This window comes from Onychostruthus taczanowskii, unplaced genomic scaffold, assembly GCF_017590055.1.
Source record: "Onychostruthus taczanowskii isolate IOZ18803 unplaced genomic scaffold, ASM1759005v1 scaffold45, whole genome shotgun sequence".
In the NCBI taxonomy this organism is placed as follows: Eukaryota; Metazoa; Chordata; class Aves; order Passeriformes; family Passeridae; genus Onychostruthus; species Onychostruthus taczanowskii.
Window position 1 is genome coordinate 5,931,859 of NW_024502014.1, and position 23,735 is coordinate 5,955,593.

Here is a 23,735-nt window from a genome sequence, read left to right on the forward strand (position 1 = left end):
CAAAATTCATCTTTACGGCAGAAATAGTCAAAGGACTTTGCCTTCAGGCAGCTCAGGCTGTTTGGCTCTGCCCTGCTTTGTGAGAACCAATCTGCCTAATGTTCCTTTAAACTTCCCGAGGTTTGGATGGGGACATCCATGGAGCAGCGGGCAGGACATGGCTTGGGTGGTCCTAAACCCTGCTCTAAAGGAATGCTGAGGGAAATTGCAGCATCTCAAAATGAGTTGTAAAGGATTTGGGGAAGTGTAAAACAGAGAGAGATACCTTCTAAAAGGGCTTGCGTGTAGTAAGATGGTCTGACCAAATCCTCTGGTCATCTGAAAGTTTCTCTCTGAAATTCTTCCAGCTGATAAATGGATTTATCTTTGCTGATATATTTTGCCACGGTGGTGTTGGAGCAGGTGCTCTGCCAGCCTGGTCCTGAGCCCTCCATCCCTCTTTGTGTGGGAAGGAGGCGGTGGGAGCAGGAGCATGGCAACTAGGTCCTGCTGTTTCACCTCAGTGCCTGCTAATTCCCCCGCTGTTAACTCCTCTTCATCACCAGCCCCACCTGTAGCTCTGCCTGTCTCTGACCCCTGCAGTTCCTGAAAGCTTCTGTGTTCTTTTCTGAATGCCGGCTACTTAATCACCACTGCCCAAATCCCGGTAATTAGGGCATTCAGCTCTGTGACAAAGGCTCCCTTTGCCACTCAGGTGAGCTGCCCCAGAGGCAGCCCCAGCCCTGTGCCCCGTGGCTCCTGGGCTGCTCTCCAGGACAATGGCACACAGCAGTGTCCTGCCCAAAGCCGGGCAGGAGAGGTCAACAGGTGACGCGGTGAGAGGTGGAAGTAGGTAGTTAGTTTAGAAGGTATTATTTAAACTTAATAAGCTACAATTACATTGCTTGAACAGTAATCCCTTTGTTTTCCTCTGCTTTTTGCTGTCTTTTAGTGGGGGAGGGTTATTTTTTAATCTGTTGTGAGGGTGCTTGTACTTTTTAAAAATAAGACAAAGAGAATGATTTTCATACTTAAAATGCTTTCATGCAAAGTCTGTTAGCATTCTGTATTTCCCATCTGTGCCTGAACATTAATAAAATTAATTTGAAGCATCCTGATTAAAATGCAGAATCTTCTTTTTCCCTCTTTTTCCTTTCTTCTTTCCTTTCCTTCTACCTGAAACCATCTCTGCAGTCCCCTTAGCTAGCCTGGTCTTTTGTGGCCTTGGGTGAGATTTGTGCTGCCTCTTCCTTCTTACTCAGTTCAGTAGCTGGCAGCAGAACATCATCCCATTATTTCACTCAGCACTGTTATACCAGTGCTGTAAGTTCGGGGGCAAATAATCTGTTTAAATGGATGTTTGGATCCAGTGTGGCTTTTAATAATGCTCTTTTGTGATTGGAGCCATTTGTGTTTCAAGAGAAGAAGCTCCTACTGGTTTATGGTTGGATGTGTACCTGCTTTTTCTGTCTGAACACAAGTCCTGTCAATGTTGAGAGCTGTGATGCTTGGTTCAAAGATCAGGTTGTTGTCACGTGTCAAACAGGACTTTTTTCCTTCTGTTTAATGGTTAATTTGTATTGTTTTATTCTTGGCATAATGTGTTGTAGAACCCAGCAGGAGGACTGCAAAGGGAAAGGCTGGGAGTGGCCTCCCAGCTGACAGCAGTGGGAAGCTGCCATTCCCCCCAGGGCAGGTGCAGAGTGGGAAGTGAGATGCTTTTTGCTAAGGGGCAGAGGGGTTTTGCTGACAGGAGAGGTATGGTAAGACTCAGGGAGATTTGCTGCACTTATGTCTTTTCTTTCTGTTACCTTGAGTTTTTTGACCCCTTTTAACTCACATCTTATAGGGCTTTGTTGCACCTGCTCCCATTTTCCTCTTCTCCTTATGCACCATTTTCAGCCTATTAATGAACCCAGTGTCACCCTGCTGTCCCTGGCAGGCCTGGTTGTCCCCTGCCCCACTCCAGGCAGCAGCTGGACGTTGCTGGCAGTACCATTCTCCCTCCTGTTCTCCAGGCTTGATTTCTCCTTCTGTCTTCCCTCTTGTCTCCACCTCTGACTGGGAAACTTGGATTTCCCAGGAACAGGCAAACTGAGAGTAAGCAACAGTAAACCCTTCTCTTCAGCACTGTCTGCTCTGTGCTTGGTTCTGAACACTCAAGGATGGGTGGATAAAAGCCCAAATCATTTCTCTGCATCTACATTCCACTGAATGCTGGGCAACTTCAAATTCCTACACATTTGGCAGAGCAGACTTCTAAATATCCTCCCTAATGGACTAACTTCTTGTATCAGCTTTTTGTAGTGCTCCTTGTCCATTGGAGCTGAAAGCTGAACTAATTAAATGCATAACTAGATTACAGTATCACAGGTGTAGGTGTAGAAGTAGTAATCTATAGAATTAACATACTCTGCTATGTTGCTGCCTCCAGCTCAGAGAGTTAGTAGAGGAGTTCTGCCATCAGGAGTTCTTCAGCCCCTTCAATTAAGCAGTGATTAAAAGAATAAGCAAAATCCTTGGGATCTTAATTTTTGATGGTCAGGGTTGGTGGTTCTTCCTTTTTTTCTGCTGAGATCCTGATTTCTGTGTTAAGAGACTTGTTTCCAGATTTAAATGTGCAGTTAAATAAGTGTATTGATGTTGGCATTTGCCTAATGATGTTTGAAAGTCAATCTACCAAAACACCTCCATGCTGTAGCATTTGAATCCCTGTGTGGTTGGGCAGAAAAGCAATTTGGGCCCTCAATTGCAAAAGTAAGTTTGAAGAAAAAGTAGCTGAAGCACGAACTTCTTTTTCTTTCTTTAAATGCTGAGATACAAGTAGATTTGTGCTTCCTTTGATGCTCTGTTGATGCCAATAACACGTAGGGGAGTGTGAGGATCCTCCTGCCCTGGTTGTGTGTTGTGTCATGGCTGTGGCAGGTGCCAGCAGCTCAAGTCTCTGCAGGTCAGGACAACTGAGCTTGTTGCAGAGTGAGATCCTTCTTTTGCACTCACTTGCTGTGTTTTGTTCTGGCAGGCGCAGTAAGTACAGCAAGGCAAAGCAAGAGGCAGATGAGGAGAAACACTTGAACCAAGGTAAAAGGCACTGGTGCTTGGGGGTTTTGGTTTGGGTTGTAAAACATGGCTCATGTTCTGGTGCTCGGGAAATAGGGGATTGCATTCCTCTTGAGGAGAACAGGTTTCTGTTTTCCCCTCTTGGAAACATCCTGCTTTGAAATTTATTTACTCCAGTAACAGGGAAAATAGAAGTGTCTGGGTAAAATGTTTTGAGGGTACAGAGAGGAGAAGGGTCTATCAAGTTGTTCCATTGTTCCTTGCCATTTAAAGATACCTGTTCTTAGCCACTTGATTTCTAGGCAGGATTTTCCCCCACAACATTCTGCTAAAGCAGTTTCTGAATGGGCCAGAGGCAATCCTGCAGGAAAGGGAATGTGAACTTTGCTGCCTTTTTTCCAGCACTGAATCCTATTGTTACTTCCATGTACCAAATCCAGGACCTGAGCTCAGAATTTACTGGCTCCCATAGCAAAAAGGGATGTGTTTTAGTCTCACAGGTCCCTGACACGTTATGCTAGTGATGGCAGTGATTTGTAAAGCTCATTAATTGGCAAAAGCCTGATTCCTTACATCAATAATGGGAAATATTAAATGTTTACACTTTAAAATATTGTACTGGGGGGAAAAAATACTTAAGTCCTTCCTTCCTTATCAGTCATTCCTGGCTTACAGTACATTTTTATTGTACACTCTCTTTGCTGTTGTATATCATTAAGGCTTCAGTCTCATATGTTCTGTGTTCAGCAGCATGTAGATCAGTGACTTCAAATAAAACATTTCTGCCTTGCAGGTGTTAGAACATATGTGGATCCTTTTACATATGAGGATCCAAACCAAGCTGTGAGGGAATTTGCCAAAGAAATTGATGCCTCCTGCATAAAGATTGAAAAAGTTATTGGTGTGGGTAAGTGCCAGAACTTTTGCATTTTTTTCTGTAAATACACTTTTAAGTTTGCTTTTAGGGAATGTGTGATCCCATGATTTTTGTATGACAGTTCTCCCAAATGTACTGACATAACAGTTTGACAACACAAGTGCATGCTTCAGGCTCGTGACCGTGGATTCTTGTGCCTTTTTCTTTAAGGGGAGTTTGGTGAAGTGTGCAGTGGACGTCTCAAAGTGCCAGGAAAAAGAGAGATCTGTGTTGCTATCAAGACTCTGAAAGCTGGTTACACTGATAAACAAAGGAGAGACTTTCTGAGTGAGGCCAGTATCATGGGACAATTTGACCACCCCAATATCATCCACTTGGAAGGTGTAGTTACTAAATGTAAGTGGGTCATTTTCATGACAAGTCCAATTTAGAAGTCACTGAGAAATTAAATCTGTGTGGTGTGTGCTGGCTTTTTTTTTTCTCCTTCTTACCCTCTTTCCTGTAAAATGACAGATGGAACAGATCCACTGATAGCTAATAGGAGGAAATCAGTGCAGGACAAGTCATTAATCTTGTTGTCAGCTATAAATGGGTTTACGGTTTCAACTGATATTCTATCTGTAGGCAGCTTGTACAAGATTTTGTAGAGGGAATTAATACTGCAGGGGTTGGCTTTTTTTTTTTATCCCTTCTTGCTATGCCAAGCAGGCATCTTTCACATCTTTGCTAGACTGAGATGATTGTTACAGGATAGGCAAAAGCAGATGGTGAGCGAAGAATTCAAAATGATGGGGGAAAAACACCAAAACAAAACTACACAGTTGTATGTTTGAAGTACAAAGCACAGATGTAAGGAGCAAGCCTTTGAAATGAAGGAAGCTGTTTTAGTGTGAAACTTGCTTATTTGTTTTCTCTGATTTACAGGTGTGCTAGTTTCGCTCTGCAGAATTTACCTGGACGATCTTTTTGTTTGCTTTGTTTGGGGTTTTTTAAGTCTGACTGTGCTTTTTAGAGTGACAGTGCTTGCTGGGTGCTGTCTGTAGGCTAGAGATGGAAATGCACCTGTGAGACACCAGTGCTTGGCTCTGAGCTGATAAGGTGCCACTGCCATGGTGTGAGTATTGTCTCTGCCCAGCTGCCCTGGGCAGCATGGTGGCAAAGCCTGGCTTTCATTGCTAATCCTAAAGAGTTTGGGTGTTGGGGCTCATGCCCAGGGTAGCATAAAAAGCAGGCAGTGAGCTGCTGTCAGAGTGGACTTTGTGAAGCTCACCTTCTGCAGCACGAGAACATGGATGCAGGGTATTAATAGTGGGAGCAATTAAAATTTGAGATGGATGAAAAGTTAAAAAGTAAAACATCATTATTTTAGTACCTCTCATAAAAGATTATGAAAACCATCAGTTCCACTGTAAAACTGCCCCTCTTGAATGTCAGTGAGAGCTGATACTCACCCTGCCACTTTTGTGTCTGGAAATCTTACCCCTGCTCATTTGTGTTGCTGTCTCCTGGTCTGCCTTCTCTCAACAGTTGAAAATGGCTCATACAGCATGTGGCAGTTTGCTTTTGAAGGCAAAAAGCAGTTTGGACTAATTTTGGCCATCCTTTACTGAGAGCCTGCTTCAAAACTAAAATTAAAATACAATACTCTGTTTAAATTTGGGAGGTCTGAGTGTCTCTCCCTGTGATTGTTATAACAAAGGAAAAGAGGGCTGTGATCAGGCCACGGTGTTTGCCTCGGACAGTGATTCTTTTAGCACCTCAGTAAAAGAAAGACAACAGGGGAATCTTTGTGTTGCAATCCCACTGAGGCTGGAAGCCCATGAGCTGCTACAGCTCCGCTTATAAATGGCCGTAGGCATTTGCATAATGCAGTTGTCAGTGAATTAAAATGATTGGGAATTTTCACCGAGGGAGGAGGTGGCAGCTGACCTGGCAGTGCCCCATTCCTGGCTCCCAGTAAGTGATGCTCCAGCAGCAACACGGCTCCCTTACTGCCAGCTGCACTCCTGGGGAAACAGGGCTACTTAAGAACACATTTATCTCCATTTCTCCATAGGTTTTCTGAATGCTGTGATAAATGGATGCATTTAATAAACTGAAAATTAAAATGTGAGATAAATAGTGGTATAGATGGGGGTTGAGAGAGGCAGCAAAAAACCATGAATAAATTATTGGCTGCTAGTCAAGTACTTTAATAATTGACTCACTGATGGTAACTTCTCCCTCCTGTCTCTATCCCCCCTCCCCTCCTAAAGAAGTGCCTGAGTAATGAAATTACATGTTAATGCACTGAAAGAGTCTTCCTTTTTTCCCTTCTACGTTGACATAGTATCTTTTGATTGAAGAAGGTTAATTAATACTCATTTAGCTGTATTTGTTCAGTGGAAGGGTGGCCGTCGCTGTTGCAAAGCATAAATGACACAGTGCAGTATGCAGATTTGGTTGAAGTTTTTCCTCTTTCTACTCTAGAAATGCTCTTTCTAGCATTTCTAAAGAATGCTTTCAAAGGTGAATTAGAGGGAGGATGATGTTTCATCACATCCTTTTACTTAAGGATATGCTCAGCCAAGGTCACTCAGCCCCTTCATCCACAGCAGTTTGCTTTATGCAATACCATTGCTTCTCTGCAACATTCAGTAATGGCATTTCACAGGCATGCTAGCTTTCATGGGACCAAACCAGAAATAATTTGGATACCAGCAGGGAAGGGAAGTAAAAGCAGGAGTAGTAGAAGGCATGTAAAGGATAGGTTGGGACCGGAAAGGTGAAATAAGTAATGATGAGTGAAATAAGTTACATATCGCACATAGATGTTGGCCTAAGTGAAATGTGGTAAAATGTTCCTACAGTCAGTCCCTATAGCATATGGTTTTCTAATTAGAAAAAGGTTACTTCAGAACCAGAAATCCCTGACAAATGAAGAGAAAAGAATCTTGGTGAAAGATGCACTGAGGTAGAAACTATTAGGGGAACGTTAAATGCTGCAACATTTCACGGTAGGGTAATTTTTAGAAATGGTTGTTCTGGAGCAGATCTTTGCTGGTGATAGAAGCAAGGAAAAATTAAGTACTTCTGATACCTCCCATGCAAAGATGCAGTCGAGCTATCTACAGTCTGGGTGACCTGGCCTTTGAAGCCTTCTTTCCCTATGATGTTCCCCTATTCAGACCTGCTCCAAGAAGGAAAAGCTGAGTTTCTCTGGGACATCATCTTTTATTTAGGAAGAAAACTATAGTTCCTGTAAGTAAAGCATGAGAGGGAGGAAGGTTTGCCATGCCAGACAGCACTGATTGTCAGGTGCTCATCCTAACAGTGCTCACCTTGGGAATGGGCTTTTGCCATTCAGCCTTTGATGAGTTACTTCTCTGCTTCTGCCATTGCACTTTTGAGATCTTATCAGACCTATTTCTACAAATGCCTGCATGTCAAATATGCAGTAGGATTTAACTCCATGAAATAATTAGTGTTCCTTGCATCCACCTAAGTGTTCTCAGTTTCAGCACTGTGTGACCTTTATAAAACTCTTAAAGACACCATCAAGCATTATTTGTGTATTTGCTGTTGTTTTAGGCAGGAGAGTGCCTAGAAAGCATCCCCCTGTCAGTAACATTGCATTTCTCCTCGGGTTGCCCAGCTTGGCCCCTGTTTGAGCATGAGGAGTTGGGTGCTGCTGAGCTCTGTGCCCTGTGTGTGACACAGGGCTCTGAATCATTTTGCCCCTGGCTGACTTCAGGAGGCAAATGGCTTTGGCTCATTTATAAATAACGAGAGAAACACAGAGTACAAATTCGGGGCAGAGAGGGTTGAAAGGAACAGCCTGCATTTTTCATTCTTGAATCCAGTTGTCTTGGAATACCTTGTAGCTCCTGGCAGCTTCCAACTTGCCTAAAGCCTTGATCTTTCAAAAAACAGACAGACCAAAGCATTCACAAGTTTCATTTTCTGCTCTGCAAACAATATATAATACTAAAGATTTTTGTCAGGTTTGGACAGATCTTTGTTTCTTAGTTCTTAATTATCAATTCACATATTCTTTAGGGAACAGGAGCCACTTTAGTTAAAGACCTTGTCAATGAGTCAACCAAAGGGTTAACCTTCCAAATGAGCCCATTAAATGTTTCCGTCCTGTAATATTTCATCTCTTGCTTCCCACAGCTGAGGCATAAGCTTGGTGCGTTTCAAATTAAATTAGATTGTGTAAGCCAGGTGTCTTGGCAGTAAAATCATGTGCAAGCCATTTTTATCCCATTAACATTGGTGCTCATCAAGGAATTGTGTTTTTCTTTCTGCACACTCTAGGTAAACCAGTAATGATCATAACTGAGTACATGGAGAATGGCTCCTTGGATGCCTTCCTCAGGGTAGGTGATTTCTTCAAAAGCTAAGAAGATTTTATACTGGGAAACTTCTTTCCCTTTTCCCTTTTCCCTTTTCCTTTTCCCTTTTTTTCTTCTTCTTTTTCTTTTCTTTTTTCCCTTCGAAAGATATTGAAACTTGCACAGTTTTAAAGAAATTATGTTTGCACTTGGGAAATACTATTTTCTGGTGTTGCTTCTATCAAAAACCAGAATAAATATAAAGTGGAAGACTATAAAATAAATTAATTTTTTTAAATAGCAGGATGTTAAATAATCCATGTTTAATGTGAACAGTTCTGACTTGCTCCATTTTTGAAAGCATTGCAGTGCTGTAGACTCATTAAAAGCAGATTCATTGCAAACAGGATACTGCATCACTGAAAGCTGATGAACCTCTGGGTTTTTGCTTTACTGGTGAATTATAGACACTGGCGAGGAGAGCGAGGAAATAACATTGCATTTTATTGGAGAGAAGATGGGAATCCGCAGCTCTGCTCTTTGCCAATTTCAGCAGTGGCAATAATGTAGCTTTTAGCTTAATGCTCCGTGATTTTGCTCCTTTCCCCATATGCAGAAGAATGATGGCAGATTCACAGTCATCCAGCTGGTGGGGATGCTGCGTGGCATCGGCTCAGGGATGAAGTACCTGTCTGACATGAGCTACGTGCACCGGGACCTCGCCGCTCGCAACATTCTGGTCAACAGCAACCTGGTCTGCAAAGTGTCTGACTTCGGCATGTCCCGGGTGCTGGAGGACGACCCCGAGGCAGCTTACACCACACGGGTAAGGAGGGAAGGAAAATGGCCATGTTGTCGTGCCTGCATGTTGGTTTTGTCTGACTGTGTGGGAGGTGTCAGTGGTTTGTTTTAAAATAGTCTCTGTCACAAGTGAAAACCTAAATCGCAACCTAAAAGTAAACATTGGCCCGAGCTCCCTAGCTCCTATAAATTGATGTGCTATTGCTGCTATAGAGTGGCCACAGCAGTATTTCTTTTCTGAGGATGTGACCCATGTATTCCTCTTGTTCCTTCATCATGATACAGCACGTGGCAGGAATCTGATGCCAGAAGTTAAAGCCTGGACTTCTGCTCCTTCTGATATCTACAAACATGGTTTCCACGTGGCTGCTCATACTCACATTTGATACAGAAGGTGTAGACATGCCACAAAAAAATATGTATCCACTTTTTCCCATCAAAAAGCCAGTCATAAGTTTGACCTAAATGATTTGGGCTGGGAAAAGTGTTAGTCCTGCATTCCCATTTTTTGTTTCTTTCCCATTTTATCTATATTTCAGCATCCCACTGTTAGGCAATTTTGCTAAAGCCTTTTTAATATGCTGCACAAGGAATAGGGCTAATGCAAGTATTCTGGCCACAAAACAACATCCCAGCCATTACCAGCCTTTGTACCAATACCTCTGATATCAACATGCACCTAAAGAGAAAAATGTCGGTTTATAAAGTCCCCTTTTTTAATTGCTTCTTTTCTTCGTTTTTAAATATCTGCCATTCTCCATCTGTTCTCCCTAGTGCTGAGTTTGTTTGCAGCACTCAGATCTTGCTGTTTAATCCCAACACTCATCCTTTAATGGATTCATAGCTCATTACAGGGAAGGATAGACTCCTGTAGTATTAAATGCTGGCCAGCCTTGGTATCTCTCACTCATAAGGGTGGCAGGCAGATGAAGCAGAAGCAGAGGTCTGAAAAGCTGTATTCAGGGAAATCAGAGTTTAGACAGGCACACAAGGGCAAGACAGAAATGACTGAAAAGCTTCTCTTTGAATTTAGCAAGTGAAAATATGGTATTGTTGGCTCTCAGGAGTAAACTAGAGAGAGTCAATGACATTTGCTTTACAGTCATTGTCTTCATTTGGTATCAGTAATGAAGGATCAGGGATATTTGGATTAACTCCGCTGTGCTCAAGCAGCTAAATATAAAGAGCTTATTGACGATTTTTAGAGTGACAACCATGTATAAACAATGTCAGTGCATCTGTGTCTGAAAGGAGGAATAAAGCTTTTGCATAACCGTAGAAGCTGCAATAGAATGCATTTTTTTAAAGCAACATTTTTAAAGAAAATGATGTGTTCTGCTCCTGTTAGTAACTCATTAAAATGAGAGCATCTTGTAATCACCAAGGCACATATTGCCACAACCTGATTCACAAAGGGGCTGATGCAAAGGCTGAAGCAGCCAGGGGAAGGACCCCTTTTGATTTCCCTTGCCTTTGGAACCAGTCCATATTAAACACTTGAGAGATATAGTAGAACAATATACTACTAAGTATGCACACACTGCACTCAGTTATGGATAAAAGCTATCTAGGAGATGGCTGGGGAAAAAACGACCAAAATAAACTTAATCAAAGAAGCATAAAAGCAAATGAAAAAAATCCGAAAACCTTTGTTCAGCTTAAGTCATTCCCCAGATGGAACTGCAGGAAACCAAAAGCTCAATTAAAAACACCTTGCATATTAGCATAAACAAAAGGAGAAATCTCTGGCCTGGGATCACTCAGCTAAGGCAAAATCAGATAAACAGGATGGAGTGAGTTCCTTTTTAAACAGTGTAGGACCTCAGTGGCCCAAATCAGATGGCCAAGTGTTTTTATTTGTTTTAAAAAAAAAGTATTGTAAGAAGAGGCAGATTTCTCCAACAGGTATCAAGAGCAGCCTTGTAACCCTGGTTTGGTGTTGAACTCATCCTCCAGGGTCTGGGAGAGCCCAGAGGCTTGCTTGCCTTCTCACATCTCTGGTAGGAGTTGGGATATTGCCCATAGGAAACACCACTGTATTCATAAATCTTTCCAGTTTATCCTCTCTTTATTTTACCTTTTTGAAAAGCAAAATGTTTATAATCCCATTTTTCTGAAACAGGCCAAACAGGTCAGACAGGCAAGCAAGGAAATAGTAATTAACAGCATGTACTTATTTGTTTTGTCAACTAAATCTCTAATATATACTTTGTAAAACCCCTGGCTTGTTCTCAGGCTTCAGCATAGCCCTAAGCAGAGATCTCTTGGAGGGCTGATAAAAATGCATTTAACAATGTACTGGTTCTCCTCTTCATGACTAAAGCAAGCAGATGGGCAGCATTGCCTCCTGGCTGGATCTGACAGCTTCATGGCAAGCAGGAGAGAAAGTGGCTGCGTTTTTCAGAAGGGTTCTGGAGCTGTACACACAAAACCATTTTGTACTTTGAATACGTAGAACAGTGTCAGCCACACAGATCACTGCATTGCCTCACCAGCCTGTGGTTCCTTCCCTTGGTGGCAGGGTGGCAAGATCCCCATCAGGTGGACTGCTCCCGAGGCCATCGCCTACCGCAAGTTCACCTCGGCCAGCGACGTCTGGAGCTACGGCATCGTCATGTGGGAGGTGATGTCCTACGGGGAAAGACCTTACTGGGACATGTCCAACCAAGATGTGAGTGTCCTTCTGAGCTTCCCCTGCCTTTCCCCTCCCCATGCCTTCATCTTTGTCCTTAGATGTCTGCTGATGTGTTTCTGTGGCAATGGCTATGTAGCTGTAAGATGTTTATTCCAGGCTTTTAAAAAAATGTCATGGGTGGTAGACTCCTGTTTTCTTGGAAACCTCTCTGGAACTAAAGTTCCTTGAGTACTTCAAGCTTGGTCTAAGCTCACAGAATAGGGGATTCTCAAGTTAGGGTCTATGCCTTGTGCACGCGGTTTATTTGGTTTAGTCTTTTAAATATAAAAAAATAGCAATTAAAGAAAAATGGAGGAAAGGGAAACTAATATATTTAAACTGTTAAATTGCAATACTGTGAAGAGAAGGAATATTTGAATGTTCATATTATATCTTGAGTTTACTGAATGTCTTTAAGAGAAAAACACTTGAATTTGATTGGGCTTCCTGTTGGTGGTTAATTCTTGAAGTTCCACTATGCTTATAACTCTTCCAGGTGATTTTATTTCTTGTTGGATATCTAAATCAACACATAGGAAATCCAATTCTGATAATCAGTCAGAGCATCCTTGTGACAATGGTATAGCTGCCCCCTGAGGGCATTAAAAAGCAGCTTTTGTAAATGACCATTCTTAAATTATGCATGTCCTGTTTAACTGTACCATCTGGACTACTTCACCATGTTCCAAGAGGGACTGTGCACAATGGCTGCTCTTCCAGAAGAGTATTTAATAATAATGCTAATAAGAGCTTTTGCTAATAGAATTTTTATTAAATGGGAAAAAAAAAATCCCACTGAAAATGAGGCCTAGATTATCCATCATTCTTTTCCCAGGGCTTTTACAAGCAAGTAGGGAAAGAAGAAAATGGTAATCTGAATATACAGCCATGGGAGTGGTTGAGGCATTTTACAAGTCATCTGCTTTCATGCGTAGAGCTGAACGTTTTCAAAGAGTGTCTAGATGTGGATGGCATTTAATCTAAATGGGGGATATAATTTTAATTTCCTTCTGATGTGAAATGTCTCTTCTGGCACCCAATCTTGCCTTCCTTTTGCTAACAGGAAGTCATCAAGACTTAGCAAGAAAATAAAACACCAGATGTGTCTCGGTTATATCAGGCGTGTCTGCACAGCGCAGTGGAGCTCACTGCAACAAACAGCTGCTTTTATTAGAGCTGTTTATGTTGGGCTGGTGTTCACTGCGACTGTGCACTGCTAGACCACGGGGGAAACCTGGCTTGAACAAGACAGGGGAAGCCAATATTACTGTCTGTGCACACTCTTTACAGTCCATAGCATAGACATGCCTTTTTTTCTTTCTTAATGATGGCAAGAGCAGTTCCTCTCACAACAAAGCAGAAGTGGATTTTCAAATTATACTCAGTGTCTGTTGAATCAAGAGAAATCAAAAGGATCTTCATACTTTCTGGAGGAGTGAGAGCCACTTTATTTGTGGTCACTGAATAGCTGCTAATAATGCAAGCATATCCCTCACCTTGTCCTCCCAGTGGATTTTAGCCACTAATTGGACAAGTCCAGAAGGAGAGAATTTAGTGTAACTGAGTCTCTGAGCACTCTGTAGCCTCATGGTGAGTCCTGCCAGCAGTGTCATATTGATTAATTCAGATCTGAAGGCTCCTGGGTCATGTCCCTGTCATGTCAGAATTGAGTTCTGGTTGTGTCCCATTCTCCTGAGAGAGCTAAGAAGCCATTAGAGCCTCTGGAGTGCTTTTAGAGGGTTTGAAGTGATTTCAGTCTGAGTTTCTCTGGGTTCTGTTAAATATGAAATACTTAAGATGTGTTGGACTTTTGTAAAGGTGCACAAAAGGGTTCCCATCTCTGCATTTGTTGTCTCAGAGCATACAGCAGTGAGGGAACAGGTTCTCTGCAAGGCCTCTCTTACTGACAGAGATGAGCTAGATGAGGACAGGGGGCAAGGGAGTGATCTGCTGTACCTTAAAAATGGAAAATGCAGTCTCAATATACTGCGTCCGAAACTGACTGATACTAAAGACTTGCTGTAGAGCTCTTGCTTCTCCAGCCCTCTGTCCAACCAGGCTAGTTGCTTATTTCTAACCAGGGCTCATCTGTCATCCCTGTATCCCATGTGCTTTTTTGTGACAAATTGCCCTGCTGTATCTGATGTCTGCTCTGGGTTCATTTTCAGTTTTGAGTTGCTGAGGAGAAATGACAATTCTGAGACCACCAGCTGTCTGAGTCCGAGTGCAATTTTCCATGCTGTATCACTTAACTGGGGATTTGTCACCGTAGTCTGGACGGCCCTAGGATACATGGTACTCAGCTGGTGGACTGAGCAGGGTGTGATGTTCTCCAGCGTGTTCCTAATTGTGCCGTTTGCAGGTGATCAAAGCCATCGAGGAGGGGTACCGGCTGCCCCCGCCCATGGACTGCCCCATCGCCCTGCACCAGCTGATGCTGGACTGCTGGCAGAAGGAGCGCAGCGACCGGCCCAAGTTCGGGCAGATCGTCAACATGCTGGACAAGCTCATCCGCAACCCCAACAGCCTGAAGAGGACAGGCAGCGAGAGCTCCAGGTCAGCCCTGCTCTGTGACCGACCAGGGAGCGCAGGGGAGGTGACAGGCAGAGTGCAGGTGGCACACAGCTCCCAGGGCCAGCCTGCACAGCCACACTGCTCTGCGTGGGTGAGCGCAGGGCTCTGCTGGCTCCGTGTGGCCCCCGGGGCACCCAGGCTCACCGGCAGGGAAGGGGAGTGAGCAGAGCTGCTGCTGGATCACAGCAATGCTGAGCCAGTTCCCAGCACAGCCTTAAGCATGTCCTGATGCAGGCAAGCTCTGTTGAAAATCAAAGTTTGCTGCTTCTTTCCCCTTCTTCCCCCCCACCCGGTGAAAGGACATGAGTGGGTAGGGTCACCTCAGTCAGTGCAGCCAACAGGAGTGATGTGGTTTTCTGCAGGAAAAGCACATCATCAAGTTTTATAAACCCTAAGATTTGTGTAGGATTTGCAAATGAGCGTTACGGCATTCCAGCCAACGCCTCGCAGGCATCGGGAAGGTGTGGATTAATTTTTATGTGAATTTGAATTTAATTTTGTGGAAAGCCAGTTTCATGTCTCCACCGATCCCGCATTGCATTTGTTTTGTTTGCTAAGCATGGTACGTGCAAGAGAAGTGCAGCAGGTAGGAAAACTCCCAGAGTTGTAGGGTAAAACCAAAATAGCTTTGTTGGGACAGATCAGCAGTTTGTGTAAGCTGGTGAAACACTGCTGAAGTAATAGGAGCTTTACTGATCTCTGCCAGCTTTGGTCCATTTTTTCCAGATGTCTCTGCTTTGTCAGGTAGATTTGCTTACAGCAAATATGGGGAAAAAGGTTAAAAGAAACAAGGAAGATAATAAGAAAATGTTTTTAGTAGGAGGAAAGGTACAAAAATATGTATTAGACAATGCAAAATTAAGTTTCTTGAATCGGTGAGGGAGTAACAGAGATTCTGTCGCAGCCTCCAACAGAACAACATCCTTTTTTAAGCTTGTATGTCCCTTTGTGAGTCTTGCTTACAATGTATGTCACCAGAAGAGGGATCATTAACCCTGTGAGGCCACTATCACCACCTCTTCCAGATTGCCCTAATTGCGCTGGGACCCTGGCAAAAATGTATCCTCCCTCGAGGCTTAAATAATTTACGTGGTGAGAATCACAGTATGATCTGCTGTGATAATTTGGTTGAGGAATCAGGAGTACGAACTCCTCCATTTTGCCTTCTTTTCAATTTACAGGTGCTCTTTGAAAATATATAGGTTTCCCAATAGTTAATAACCTGTTCAAGGTCATTCTGTGTGTGTGTGTGTATAAGTTAAGAGCCTATTCAAGGTCATTTCACATTCATGGTTGTTTAGAAATATTTTTTTGTCTTCAGAATAGGAATTTCAAATATGCATATAACATTATTAATATATGACTTTATACATGAAGCATAATTATATATAAATAGGTTATCATCTTTGGTCTTGTGTTAGATAATGCAGTAAAAGAGTTGAACCAAGTATTGCCAGCGTGTACTCAATGCCTGAGGCAAGACCTAACCATACTATTGCACACCTAGTCTTTGATGATGTGCATTTTCAAATAAATTGCTAAATGATAATTGTTTTGATTAGATAGATAACAGTAATTTATAGTGCTTTAATGAAACTGTGACTTATGATATACATGAAATAGTAAATGCAATATTAATAAGAGAAGAAAATGTTGTAAAAATAATTATTGGCAAAACTGTGCAAGGCAAGATGAGAAGCACATTCCGCAGTGCAAACAAAGATCAAAGCTCATGTGATTCCCACCACTCCTGGCACACACTCGGTCAGGAATGGATTGATTAAAGAGGGGATTAACTCCCTGCTGTCCTGAGTTTGATTGAATGCACTGAGCAGACCTGGCTAGAAACAGGAGTTATCTGAACCTGCCCAGAGTTTTACCCTCCAAACCAGTCTGGCAGGGTGTGAGCTTCCCAGTTCTTTGCACATACTTCAACAGTGTTTCTATAGCTGCTGAGCTGAAGTCTGACACATGCAGGGTTGGCAAAGTCTGGCTTTGTATGCTGGATCTGTATCTCATTGCTGCCCATGAGATACAGACCCAGCAGGCCAAATGCCTTCCAGCATTGCCATCTTTTTTGTTTTGGGGAGCAAAAGCATTTTCTGTGAACTTGGTTGTATCTGAGATGGAAATCATAATCTGTATTGTGGTTCAAATTAGATCTCAAACCAAAAATAGAAACCTCAGGTGAAATTCATTCTTAGTAAAAATTGGCCCGTTCCTTTACATCTTGTTCAGTTTTGATCTGAGTTGATGTGCAGAGCCACCAGTTTCTTTGGGCACAGCCTCTTGCCCTTGCTTTCCCTCATCACTGAGGTTAATTGTTGCAGAGACCAAACTTTGGTTTGTGGTTCGTGATCCATCTGACATTATTTCTCTGTCCTTTCACTGTTTGGCATCCAGACCTAGCACAGCCCTACTGGATCCCAGCTCCCCCGAGTTCTCGGCGGTTGTTTCTGTCAGTGACTGGCTCCAAGCCATGAAAATGGAGCGATACAAGGATAACTTCACAGCTGCTGGCTATACCACCCTAGAGGCTGTGGTGCATATGAACCAGGAGTAAGTACTCAGCGATATAACAAAAAAACTGGTAAATCTGGATTTAATCAGCCTCTCTTGCTTTGTGCTGCATATCATTACACTCATTAAAGGAATGGAATGCCTTTCATTTGGATGGAGGATAACTTTAAAATGCCTCCACAATGCCTCTACTTATTTAATTAAACATTTCTGTACATCTGCTTTTGCTAATGCTGCTTGTGGTTGACTCTTAATATTTTTCTCTGCACCAGCATCTGATCCACCATTCTCAGCCCCTTGTTGTTCTCTTGCCTTCCATAGGGACCTGGCCAGGATTGGGATCACGGCCCTGGCGCACCAGAACAAGATCCTGAGCAGCGTCCAAGCGATGCGCACCCAAATGCAACAGATGCACGGCAGGATGGTTCCCGTCTGAGCCAGCACTGAATAAACTCAAAACTCTTGAAATTAGTTTACCTCATCCATGCACTTTAATTGAAGAACTGCACTTTTTTTACTTCGTCTCCTCGCCCGTCGAAATCAAGATCTGCAGCATTGCTTGATGTACAGATTGCGGAACCCAAGCGTGTGTGTTGGGAGGGGGGCCTCCAGAAATGACAAGCCGTCATTTGAAACCAGACCTGGAACAAATGGTTTCTTGGAACATACTTCTCTGTTGATCAATGATATGTAAAATACATGTATCTATATAAATATAAAGTCACATTCAAGTTTTGATGCTATGTTTGCTGCCAGATACTGTGCTTAAAAAACAACAGCATTACTTTCCTTCTCCCTGTGACCTGTAGGATTACAACCATAGTGTTTTATTTGTGGGTGAAACCACCGTTATGTATCTTTCACTGGAATGAAGAATCTGCCCTAGGATATTCTTTGCAGACTTGATGCATCACTAACACCTTCAAAAACCTCAGTGAGAATATCATGTGGCTAATCAGTGCCTGCCAATTAGTGATCTACCCGTGTATGGGCTTGAGACGTGAAGTGACCCACCTTGTGGATTACTGGGTCAAACTGGACTTCTGGAGAGGTTCTTCTTGGCTCTTGTGCCGTGCTGAAGCCTGCCACTGAAAGACTTTTGTGACCATCTTGCCAGTAGTCAGCTGTGACAATCGTGGCTGTGGAGCTTTCAGACTTCTTTTGTCTTTCAAGAAACTTACTCCCTTTGCCTCACGGAAGGTCAGTGGAAGTACTGTGTCCAACATATTCAGGGTGCTTTATTTTGTAAGCTGTGCTAGGATTTCATCACTGTTGGGGGAAAATAAAAACTGCTGTGGTATGTGTTATTTGGGGTTCCTAACTGGTTTGTAAGAATCTGTGCTGGTTTCCCAGACTAATTGCTGAGCCTTTCCCATTGTTTGCTCTATTTGATGGCAGTGAAAATTGCGCTATCTCAAATTGCTCTCGGGCTGTTGCCTGGTAGGATGTGCAGACAAGGTGTAGGAGTGTCTTGGGGCTCAGCTCAGTGCTGAGAGCTTGACCTCACTTCACACTGAGAGCAGTAGGGATGCCATTATACTGTGGTTGGAAAAACTCAACATGAATGGATGCCACAGTGTAAAGTACAAATAGTCATAAATGCACTGAGAAGAACTAAAGACTTTTCCTGCATTCTCATGAACAGCAGTAAAAGCAGTATCTGGGTTTTAGAAAGATGGGTTTCAGTTGTGGTGTCAGTGGTTTTATGGGAAAGGGAGCAGAAAAAAATGGGATAGAGCATGCAGTCTTGCAGGTTTTTTGCAGTTTGGGTGTCATGCAGGGTAACAGCTCATGCACTGTGATCCTGTTGGATCAGTTGTGAGAACCAAAATCCACTTTGAAAACCAGCCCTGTAGGGTGGGTATCTGGGATTATCAGGGCAGCTGTGGGTGTGTGCCAGGTGCAGACTGCACAGCTGGGGCCTGACACCCCTCTGCAGGTATGGCCAACAAGAGGGAGCATGGAAAAGCTGCCCTCTACCTCCTCCAGGGAGTGGGTGGGAGTTGAGTGACTGAAAGCATGCCCTGGCTTGCTAGGTGGAGGAGACTGCTAGGGCAATGTGGTTGTCCTCAGCAGGTCACACAGGATAAAGCTTTATCCAGTAAAGCTCTGAACACACTGAGGCTTGAATTTATTTGTCATGAAGCTTTTATTACTCTTTTTGAACAGAGTATGTAAGTAGATTCCTTTAAAGTCCTTCTGAGGACCAAAGTGATGAGATGACCTTAGAAAAAAGACGGGCCACTTATTCTGTGCTGAGCAGGAGGAGGATTTTCATGACATGTCCTTTAGAACTGACATTGCATTTCAGCTGTGCCAGGCACAATGTCAGAAAGGTGAGATTTATCGTTTAATGGCACTAAGACTGGTTCTTTAGTCTATAATATTTTGGTCCTATTCCATACCTGACAGCAAATTCAGAAATGATTTAGTGGCTTTATAGGTCAAACTTTCTTAATAATTGAGTTTATCCTAAATCCAAAACAGTTCACTCAGTTGGACAAATCACACATACTGTATTGTCACTCACATCACTTTTTTGTCACTTTTAACAATAACTTGCTGATTTTAACCACTAACTCTCCCTCACTCCCAACTCTCTCAGAGAACAACTTGTTCTGAATATGAGATGCTAAATTTGGATCCTGTCAAGTCATGACAGCTCAGTATAAACTGTTCTGCAGTATTACTTATAAAAGCTTTTCCATTTCAAGAAATTTAAGATTTCTTTAAAAAAATCTACTTAAACCAGCATGTTTTAATGTCACTTTGCCAGGCAACATAAGAAGTAGTTACTCATTTTAAGACCTGACATTTGTACTTTCAGCAGGAAAAATTCTTCTGCCTCTCAAGTGCAGAGATACTTGAAGTTTCCTTGCTGTAAATCTGTAGCATTCTGTTGAGATCATCTTTTTTATCTAAAACCAAAATACATCCAATTTTCTGGCCAGTTTGTTAAATTGCTGTCTTGGAGTCTAGTAGTGGTAATTCAAAACAGTGCAATATTTTCCACACAAAATGGAAACTGTGTCCCTATAGAATGAAAACTGTGAAGGCAGCTCAGATGCTGGGTTTTCAGCACTGCCACTGGTGGTTGTGTTTCCTGTGAGATAAAATATGGCCAAGAAGGGGCATCCACTGGAATGTGATTTTAGCTTGAAGAGAGCAGATGGAGGAAAAAAAAAAGGTGGCCCATGTAAGTAAAGATAGAAAGATAGATTGGTTGATTACATATCTGTATGTAAGGCATGTCATGGAAGCCAGACTTTGGAATAGTGTGAGGGAAGGAAGAAGGACAGGGAAGGCAAATGGTTCCTGCCCTTTGAGCCCTGCCATTTGGGCAGGTCTGTGTGTCTGTCTTGGAGCATGTTTAATGTTTAATACATTTAATTTGGGTTCTCTTTTCGTGCAGGGAAATGGATTTTGCTTTCACAGCCTCGTAGCCCGTCCTGTTGATCACATTGACCATGGAGGAACACAGACCAGACATGAAGCCTTCTGGACCCACAGTTGCGTCTTCCAAAGCACTGATTCTGGAAAACACATGCTGAACAGTCATCAGTCCCTGAAGAGAGTGTGACTTTTACTTTCTCTTTTTTTTTTCCTGGGCCACCCACTCCGTTGTTTTTCTCCACTGAGCGATAACTAACTCGTTAAGACTCAGCACCCAGTTGTCACTTGAGGAATGTACTGTGTCAAAGCCCTGCAGACTTCTGGATTTTGCTTTTCCTCCTCTTCTACTTTCTCTGCTTACCTTTGGTTTTATTTATATATTTTGTTGTTGTCTCTCCTCATTCCCCTGGCTGTCACCGCTGCATCCCGGACCAATGAAGGTGACAGAGCACTACACATGTTACCATGGACGCCAGGCCAGGTGCCACAGCAAAGAACCCAGTTCCTGTGAGCTGCCTGTGTACATTGCTGAAGTGACATTTTACACTAAAGGTGCCATTGCAGTGATATAAATATATTTTTTTCCTTGAATGGATAATGGATTATTATCTCCTCCGGAAGGTGCGTACGTGTGCTTGTGTGCGTGTGTCGGCGTGCAAGTCACCTCGTGTGTAGAACTGCCTGTGAACGTGCCCCAAACACCTCTGTCCTGTGAGACCAGGCTGAGAGCTCATGTCTGAAATGATAGCAAGAACACACACATTAAGAAAAGTGTTGAAATTTCTGTATATGTAAGCGTATTTTTTAGCTGCCACACTAACATTGTTGAGTAGTTCTGCAGCCTGAAACAGGGGCAATTTCCAGTTAGTTTTGGAGTAATGGATGCAGGATCTAAAGGGTGCTACAGGTTTTTGTTAAGTGTTTATTCGTACTAGTGCCCTGCTCATGACCAAGAAGGACCAGTTTCTCAGTGGCAAGGTGGTGGAGGCAACACCTGCATCTCCACCCACTGGTAATCCTGAACTGAATTCTTACGTAGCCTTTTTTATCTGCAAAAATAGGATTTTAAAGACTTGTTGAATGCTAGCAAATATATGCAGTTCTTCCATTCACAGAAGCACCTTGCTCTGTGTGCAACGTAATAATCAGAACACTTCCCTGGTTCTCAGCACAGATAAGGAACAAAAATGCAACAAGACCTGTAAAGTTAACAGTTAGTTGTGCAGTGTGTCCTGTTCCTTGTGCGGTTGAAGAACAGTAGAAGACACTCCACGGCCCAGGGAGCAGTGCTGCAGCAGGCTGACACGACCTAGGAGAGCTTGCTGTGTTTGGAGCATTCACCCTGGTGTGGCGTGGGGCAGCTGGAGAGGAGCTGAGTGCCTGCACCCAGGGGACACAGGGCCACCAGAGCTGGCAGGGGCAGGTGGCCGTGCTGCCCACGGGGACCAGGGGCTCTCGGGCACACGTGGGGCAGTCTGGACACGCAGCCCTGCCCAGAGCTGTGACCTGATGTCCCCAGGTTGTTCCTGTTCCCTCTTTCCCCCCCTCGCTGACCCTCCGTTGTAATTGCACCTGCTCTGAAGGAGCTGGAGCAGCAGGGCTGGCAGGGAAGCGAGGGCAGCTGGGCATGGCAGGGCACCGGGATGTGCCAGCTGCGCCTGGCAGAGGTGGCCACGGGCTGGGCCACCACAGGCTGCTCCAGACACTGCTGCCCTCGGGGACAGGCCACCGCTGGCTTGTCCCCCACGCCGAGTGTGTTCAGTTGTCCTGCTCACACACCAATGGTTGATGTTTGTCCGGGTTTCTTGCTGTGCTAATTTTGTGATGGATCTTATGTATTAAAAATATATATGTATAAAATACAAAAAAAAAAAAAAAAGCTGGTAAGTAACCAGTAAACAGGACTTAAAAAGCAGTATTTTTCTTTTATGTGACATTTTCATAACCAGAAAAAAAATCTGAAATACTAATCAGACAAATAAAAAGAGAGTGCATTTATTTTTTTGTATCACTGCAAGTATGTTGGAATATGCAAGGACTGTGTAAATTAGAATGTATGAGGCATATTATAATTTAGTTCATACTGAAAAATTCTAACAGCATTTCTTGGTTCGTGCATTTGAACGATCTCTGGGTTAGATATATAGATTTTTCTATTTTGTTTTAATTTGTAATTTTTTTCTCCCTCCGTGAATTTTAGGTACACATAACTTATGTCATTTATTTATGGTCTTTTATACCTAGTTTGTAAAATTGTAAAATAGCAAACAATGCAAACATTTGCATTTGAAAATAATAAAGTAGTTGCTGTACAAACCTGAAATGGACTATTTCTAATTATTGCATGTTGCTTTTAATTTAGAGTTTATCCACACCAGATACAGATAGAGAATTCAGAGTAACAATCTTGGTGTTTGCCCCAAAGGGATTTATTCTCTTGAGCAGATTTCAGATTTCCTTGCTGCTGTTTGTGATGTGGGAAGGGTGCTGCAGCCAGGCTGCTTGGTAATATCATCAGTGATCCTTCCTTGGAGACCAGGTGCTATCCATGGGCACTGTGCCTCAGAAAAACCTACAGGGCCATAATTTTTCCTGTTGATGACTGGGATTGGCTGGGGATGGTGTCCCTCCCCTGCTCCCCAGCTGGACCTTGCCTGAGGTCAGATGTCCTTGGCAGAACTCCTGCAGTTATCACCGTGTCCTTTGGGCCAGGCTGTCACCCCTCCATGGCAGCTGCTGAGTTACTGCCCAGGGGCTGCCTCTGCCTGTGCCAGCGGGCTCGTGTTGACACCCATGGAAAGGTGTCAGGAGCAGCAGAAAATGGAGAGGAACAGTTTCCCTGAGGAGGCTCCAAGCCAGGAACTGAGCATGGATGCTGTGGAAAGGATGTTGCTGTGGGATGGCTCATGGACTGTGGGTGCCAAGGGTGCAGTGGCCTCAGCCACCACCTCTGCAGAGGGCTGCTGCTTAGTTTGGAATACACAGGCCTTTAACTACCCAAATTACACATGTGCCCCATTCATGGGAGGCAAAGAAACCACGGTGGCTCTGGTAGAATTTTCCTTAAGACTTTGAGCTATTTGAAGGAGATTTTGAACCAAATAAATAGGGAAAGACCCCAGTGATATCAGCAGAACAGTATTGTGCAGTGCTGGTGCCCAAAAGCCCTGCTGCTAGCACTGGGTGGTTGTGATTTAACAGCAAGGTCACCTTCAGTAGCTGGGTGGGGAGGGCAGCCAGTTGGGTGCCTGGATTCAGCCGGTCAGATACCAAGGGAGATGTGTCATGGCTGGGGAAACAGATTCCATTTCACACGCACAAAGGTGTTTTACAAATTGTTTAGCTTCATTGTGAAATGGAAGAAGAATCTTTACATCTTTTTTAAGAAACAACTGCTTCAAAATGTCCATTGAGGACACTTGGGTCCTTCCTCTCCTTCTGCTGATTCTCTGCTCTTTTCCCCTTTTAGCTCCCAAATGTGAGAAATCATCCTCTAAAAACTTTTTACTCCAATGGTTTAATTTACTTCCAAATATATGGA

The 23,735-nt window shown here is 43.3% G+C and overlaps 1 protein-coding gene across 1 annotated transcript in view; it reads left to right on the forward strand.

Annotated features, from left to right (window-relative positions):
* Positions 1–22,495, forward strand: part of EPHA4 (EPH receptor A4) — a 105,135-nt gene extending 82,640 nt beyond the window's left edge. Inside the window, exons 9-18 of the mRNA XM_041414409.1 lie at positions 3,002–3,060; positions 3,833–3,946; positions 4,127–4,312; positions 8,216–8,277; positions 8,849–9,058; positions 11,555–11,704; positions 14,070–14,263; positions 16,685–16,840; positions 17,123–18,001; positions 20,214–22,495. Of these exons, the coding sequence (XP_041270343.1) occupies positions 3,002–3,060; positions 3,833–3,946; positions 4,127–4,312; positions 8,216–8,277; positions 8,849–9,058; positions 11,555–11,704; positions 14,070–14,263; positions 16,685–16,840; positions 17,123–17,237 (1,246 nt within the window). The 3' untranslated portion in view covers positions 17,238–18,001; positions 20,214–22,495. The remainder of the gene's footprint in view (positions 1–3,001; positions 3,061–3,832; positions 3,947–4,126; positions 4,313–8,215; positions 8,278–8,848; positions 9,059–11,554; positions 11,705–14,069; positions 14,264–16,684; positions 16,841–17,122; positions 18,002–20,213) is intronic.
* Positions 22,496–23,735: the final 1,240 nt, after the last annotated feature.